Source organism: Tenebrio molitor, chromosome 4, assembly GCF_963966145.1.
Source record: "Tenebrio molitor chromosome 4, icTenMoli1.1, whole genome shotgun sequence".
In the NCBI taxonomy this organism is placed as follows: Eukaryota; Metazoa; Arthropoda; class Insecta; order Coleoptera; family Tenebrionidae; genus Tenebrio; species Tenebrio molitor.
Window position 1 is genome coordinate 21,752 of NC_091049.1, and position 6,336 is coordinate 28,087.

At 52.7% G+C, this 6,336-nt stretch overlaps 1 protein-coding gene across 1 annotated transcript; it reads right to left on the reverse strand.

Annotated features, from left to right (window-relative positions):
• Positions 1-2,106: 2,106 nt before the first annotated feature.
• On the reverse strand, positions 2,107-4,680 carry LOC138129573 (uncharacterized). Its single transcript, XM_069045879.1, has one exon. It carries the CDS (start codon positions 4,507-4,509, stop codon positions 2,407-2,409), a length of 2,103 nt encoding a protein of 700 aa, XP_068901980.1. The 5' UTR covers positions 4,510-4,680; the 3' UTR covers positions 2,107-2,406.
• Between the last annotated feature and the right edge of the window lie 1,656 nt (positions 4,681-6,336).

Here is a 6,336-nt window from a genome sequence, read left to right on the forward strand (position 1 = left end):
GTTTCAGGGCGTCCGCCCATCCCGCTGCACCATACAGGAGTCTGCTGTGGACAACTGCCGACAGGAGCCTTCTTCTACTGCTACTGGCGCCCTTCAGGTTCGGCATGATTCGACTCAGTGAGGCCACCATCCTTTCAGCCTTCACTGCTACCTCTTCCAGGTGGGGGATAAACGTCATGGACTGGTCCACCCGTACTCCCAGGTACCTAACGGATTCTTTCGGTTGGATTTCCTCTCCGCCGACGGTGAATTTGACTTTTCTTGGTCTCCTCCTCCCGACCAACAAGACCGCTTCGGTCTTCTGGGTGGCCAGCCGCAGTCCCGTCCGCTTCATCCATTCGGCAACCATCGATAGCGCCCGGTCTACACAATCGACAAGGCTTTCTTCTGTTCTCGCCGTGCCCACGATTGCTAAGTCATCGGCGAAGGCCACTAGTCTAACTCCCACCGGAACCTCCAAACTGAGCACTCCATCATACATGATGTTCCACAGAACCGGCCCAAGTACCGACCCCTGCGGAACACCACACACCACATCTACCCTCTCTCGATCAGTGACCACGAGCCCCCGCTCGGTAAGGTAGCTCTGAATGAGTCCGATCAAGTAGGCATCAAGCGTCCTTCTCTCCATCGCCTCCACTACTCTGGCCCAAGGAGCCGAATTGAAGGCGTTCTCGACGTCGATTAGGACCAGAGCGCAGTAGTCTTTTCGGCCCCACGTCCCCGCATTCGCAAACCTCGCCACTTTCATAACTTCCTCGAAAGCATCCACTGTCGACAACCCCTCGCGGAAGCCGAACTGGGCGTCTGACAGACCGCCTTTTTCCTCCAGGTTGTTGGCTAAACGGGCCCTTATGAGGTGCTCCAGTAGCTTTCCCAGCGTGTCCAAGAGACAGATGGGCCTAAATTTTCTTTTTTCTGTCCCAGGTTTTCCTTTCGGTAGCAGTACCAATCTGGCCACTTTCCACGTTCTGGGAAAGGTTCTTGTTCTTAAACAGTCATTCATTACCTCCAAAAAGACTTCGGGCACTTCGTCTACGAGGTTTTTGACAACTTCCGGGGGGATTCCGTCAGGGCCAGGCGCCTTCTTGGGACGGAGTCTTTTGGCGGCAGCTTGGAGCTCCTCTACAGTAAATGCTGGGACTTCCTCCTCTCGTGGGCTTGTCCAGACGGGTGGGCGTCCTTGTGGAAACAACTTCCTGACCGCGTCCCACGTCTCCGTGGTCGATGGCGGAATGTCTCTCCTGATCTTTCCTGTAGCGATCTTGTATCCGTCTCCCCACGGATTCTCCTCGACTTCTTCCACGAGTCTCGTCCATGCCGCCTCTTTTGACCTTTTTATTTCCAACTTCAGGTTTTTTGACGCTTCTTTGTATCCTTTTTGGGCTGAGTGGATTTCTCCTAACTCCTTCTTCTTCATGGCCCTTGTCAGTTGTCTTCTGGCACAGAGACAGGTCCTTCTGCTGCCAGCCACCTCCGCTGTCCACCAGTAGACCGGTCTGCGTCCATCCGAAAATTTTCTCCTTAGGGTGAGGTTACAGGCTCTTTGGATGGCCTCCACTAAACTCTTCGGATTCAGGTCTAGCAGTGCTTCCAATTGCCTTTTCACTTCCGAAAGGAGGCTTTCCTTTTTGTCCTCCTGCCACCACCATCCGGTGCTATTTGTTCTTGGAGCCTCCCCTTGTTCCCTAGCTCCTATTTGGAACGTTATGGGCCGATGGTCGCTGAGAGTGACGTTATCGTTCACCCTCCATCCACTGATCTTCTGTGCCAGCCCGGTAGAGGCACAGGTGATGTCGATGACCGACTCCCCCCGACCTCCAACGAAAGTCGCCTCCTCGCCCTGATTTTGTACGACCAAGTCGCACTCAGCGAGCAACTCGGCCAATGCTCTACCCCGCCGATCTTCAGTTCTGGAACCCCATGTCGGAGACTTTGAGTTAAAGTCCCCGGCCAGTAGGACCTCTGTGGAGCTGTTCCTGATACAGCTTCTCAAGTCTTCCAGAAATGCCTGGAATTCCTCATAGCTAGCATTTGGAGAAACGTAGCCGCTGATCATTCGGCACCCTCTCATTTCGGCCCAGACAAAGCCTTTTCCTGATCCGAAGCTATCCACCTTGTGCTCTCTATTTCTGACCCTTATCGCTGCGTCCAGTGTCCGATCCACGTACCACCCTCCTTTTTGTATGTTTTTTTTGTTTGGCTCTGTGACCATCATGACGTCTGCTTTCGTCTCATCGGCCATCTTGTTCAGCAGATCATGGGACGTCTCACTGCGATTTACGTTTAGCTGGATTACTTTGGTCCTATTGCCCTGTTCTCCCCGTGTTTTTATTGCATTCGAAAGGACCGAGGCTCTCCGTCTTGGTCGCAGAGTACGCCGTGCCTCCTGAGGTGGTTCCGTACCTACTCCTGGCGGGCACCTGAAATGCCCGCCACCTCCTCGTTTTTTGGCGCGAAGGGACTCCGTCTTCTGGCTACCGCCAGCGCGTTCCTGAAGATTGTGCATCTACCTTCTCCTGCCTCGTGTCCAGTTTTTTGGCACAGCGGACAGTATGCCAGTTCCATGCAGTGCTTTTTGACGTGTCCCGTCTTTGCGCATTTCCTGCAGCTCTCGCTTCTATCTTCCTCTTCACAATCTCTAGCTTTGTGCCCGTACCCCCAGCACCGATAGCACTTCTCAAGGTCGAGTCTCTCCTGTGCGGCGCACAACGACAGTCCTACCCTCACAGTTCCCTCTTTAATTATCCTCCTAGCGTCTTCTTCTATGGCGGTTATCGTCGCCGTCTGACTTTCACCATACGCAGGCCTCAGCGCCTTCACCAGAAGTCTTTCCTTCCGTTTTATGAGTCCTGTTGCGATTACTGATTCTTTAACTTCTTCCTTGGTAGTCATGCTATCCAGGCCTCTTAGGTGTATTGTGATATCCTTTCCTTCCTTCATTGTTATTATTCTCCTATTTTGGAGAATCTCCTCCAGGGTCGATTTCAGTTTTCTTGTGCCCCCCTCTTTCAGTGTGAGTAGCGCTCCTCCTTTTAAGGTTTTCCTCACACCTTTTATCTCTTTTAATGTTTCTTTATCTACCATCTTTTCCCTCAAGGTTTTTAGCGTATCGGCGTACGTCGTCCCTTCCCCCTCAATTAGGATTGCTTCTCCGTTATATACTTTTTTTTGTATCACGTTCCCTCTCTCCGCATTTGCTGGTTTGTATATAGTCACTTGGGTGTTGGTATCGTGAAACACCGCTTCTGTCATTTTCCTCATTTTTTCCGTCTTTAGTCCCTGGGGCAGGGTTATGCCTATTTTTCCCATATCCATGTCGCTGCACATCGTCCTCGCGGTCGTGATCAGGTTATACACGTCGGTCTGATCGCTCTCGCTCTGTTTACTTGGGTCGTGAAAGAGGACTATGGTGTTTTTTATTTTCTTTCTTGCATCCGTGCCCACCCCGTACTTCACGGTCTGCTCAAGTGTGATGCAGCTGCCCCCTTCACACTTAGTTCTTGGAACCTCTTCGAGTTCCGGGTACCTGCTTTTAATTTGCTTGTACCACCTCTCCTGCTTGTCATCTTCGTCGCAGAAGTAGACGACATTTTCTATATTTTTTTTCAGTGGGTTTCCACTCTCTACCGTGGTCATCTTGAAGCATTCTTCTTCCCATTCGTCGTCCTGTACGACGAGAAAATCTTCGTAAGTTTCGATTCTCTTGCATCGTAGGTCGAACTTTCCTGTTTGTGTGCTTCTCGTGCACGTGTTTCTTTCTTCCAGGTTTCCAAGTTCGAGGAGTTTTTTTTCCAAGGCCATGTTCGCCTGTCTGTGCTCAGCGATCTCTGTCTCCAATTCCATCATTCTCTTTTTATCATGTCTCGCCTCCACCGTGGTCATTCTTACGAAGCTACTAATCTCGTTAGCAAGTGCCTTGACTCGCTTGTGTACATTGCTATTTTCCCTGCCGAAGGTTACGAGCTCGTTAACCTTCTTACTGAGTTTCATCATTGTCGAGCTTGGTTCGAGATTTGCTTCATTCTTTTTGACGTTGTCTGATGAATCATTTTTCCCTTTCTTCGGAAGATTTTCGTCCCCGCTTTTTTGACTGCCTTCCGCTGCCTTTTCTTCGCTCTCTTGCCTGTTTTTCTTCTTCCTCTTTCCTGGTACGAAATCGTCGGGTGAACTTTCGAGAGTGATGCTGTCGTCCACTTCTGCGTCTTGTGCCGCGAAGGACAGGTCAAGAGAACCATGCCTTATTCGGAGATCCTTCCTAGGCCGGTCGAGTGACCCTTCCCTTTTTGGTGGGGTGTGTGCCACTTTACTTCTCCTCAAGAAGGGGTTTTCTTCTTCGCCTAACTCAGTCCTTTCGATTTCACCCTTTAGCGCTCCAGCCTGGGGCTCCGCTGTAAGGCCACGGTCCGTCATGGTCTTTTGATCTTGTTTTTGTTTTGTTTGATTAACTTCCATTTTGTCTCCCACGAGTATGGGACGAAAGGAGGTCACTCCCAGGGTGACGCCCATCCCTAGGAGAAGGCATTTATACTACGGGGTGCGCCAGGTGCCCCGAAGGTTTTTGCGACTTCGCTGTCGGTTATTTTATGGAGGTTGCCTCCTCGCGGGCCGGCCGGTTAAGGCAAGCCCCCCGGCCGCGAGTCCTCACACGACGTACCCCTGCCACGCTCGCAAGGGTTGTTGAGGTGTGAGCCGCGGTTACGGTGTGTAACGATTAGTCCGCGTTCGACCAACCGTAGCTCGGATCTCCCCCGGGTTCGCCAGTTCCCGTGCCACGACTTTCGTGGTGGATCCTGAGGGTTGAGCCGTCCTTTGTTTTTCGCCGGTCCGCTCGACCCTTGCCGGCATGGGTGACCCTGCCAGGAGCGCGAAGCTCCCGCCGGCATCGCCCCGAGCATCACTCCGGTTACTTAAGCCCCTCCACCAACGACAAGGTCTCACGGCTCCTTGGAGGGGACCTGACCTGACCTGACCTGACCTGACCTGACCTGACCTGACCTGACCTGACCTGACCTGACCTGACCTGACCTGACCTGACCTGACCTGACCTGACCTGACCTGACCTGACCTGACCTGACCTGACCTGACCTGACCTGACCTGACCTGACCTGACCTGACCTGACCTGACCTGACCTGACCTGACCTGACCTTTTTTTTTTTTTTTTTTTTTTTTTTTTTTTTTTTGGGGAGGAGGGGAAATACGTTACGTACAACCCCCAGGACACCAAGTTGCCCTGGGGAGTGTGGGACTCCTCGCCATGGTGGTCGGGGCGAGACTACCCACTAAAACCCCTCCTCGAATCCTCTCCCGGGCGCCCGGAACTGCGATAGCATTACTTCAGACGCCCAGTGTGTGCTTAGCGAACGGTGCGCTCGCGCTGCCTCTCCGTGTCCTCCTTAGCTTTAAGAATTTTGCTGACGTACTTGACGATGACTTCCCAGTCCTCTTTCGACCGCAGGAGAATGGCCACAAAGTTTTCTTTCGTTGGCCATTCCGTCGTTTCTCTCATGACCTGCAGCCTTTCGTAGTCCCATCTTTCGCACCTAAAGAGGGTGTGTTCAACGTCATCCACCTCTGCGTCACAGTACCAGCACTTCGGGCTATTTTCTTTCCCTATCTTATTTAGAAAAGCCGCAAAGCAGCCATGTCCCGTCAGAGCCTGGGTTATATGGTATTCCAGCTCTCCATGGTTCCTCCCTGTCCATTCAGCTATCCTCGGCAGGAGCTGCCTGGTCCAACTTCCCTTCTCAGTTGTTTCCCATCGGGTCTGCCATTTTTGCAATTGCCTCTCCTTCAGCTGGTCTCTGGTAATACACTGCCGACGGAGGAGCGCCCGTCCTTCGGCTTGTATGTCCACGGGCAAGACCCCCGCTATGACTTGCAATGCCTCAGTGGACACTGAACGATACGCACTGACTATCCTGATCAGGGCTCTTCGCTGGACTCGATTCAGTATCTCGACGCTCCTCTTCTGTTTCAGGGCGTCCGCCCATCCCGCTGCACCATACAGGAGTCTGCTGTGGACAACTGCCGACAGGAGCCTTCTTCTACTGCTACTGGCGCCCTTCAGGTTCGGCATGATTCGACTCAGTGAGGCCACCATCCTTTCAGCCTTCACTGCTACCTCTTCCAGGTGGGGGATAAACGTCATGGACTGGTCCACCCGTACTCCCAGGTACCTAACGGATTCTTTCGGTTGGATTTCCTCTCCGCCGACGGTGAATTTGACTTTTCTTGGTCTCCTCCTCCCGACCAACAAGACCGCTTCGGTCTTCTGGGTGGCCAGCCGCAGTCCCGTCCGCTTCATCCATTCGGCAACCATCGATAGCGCCCGG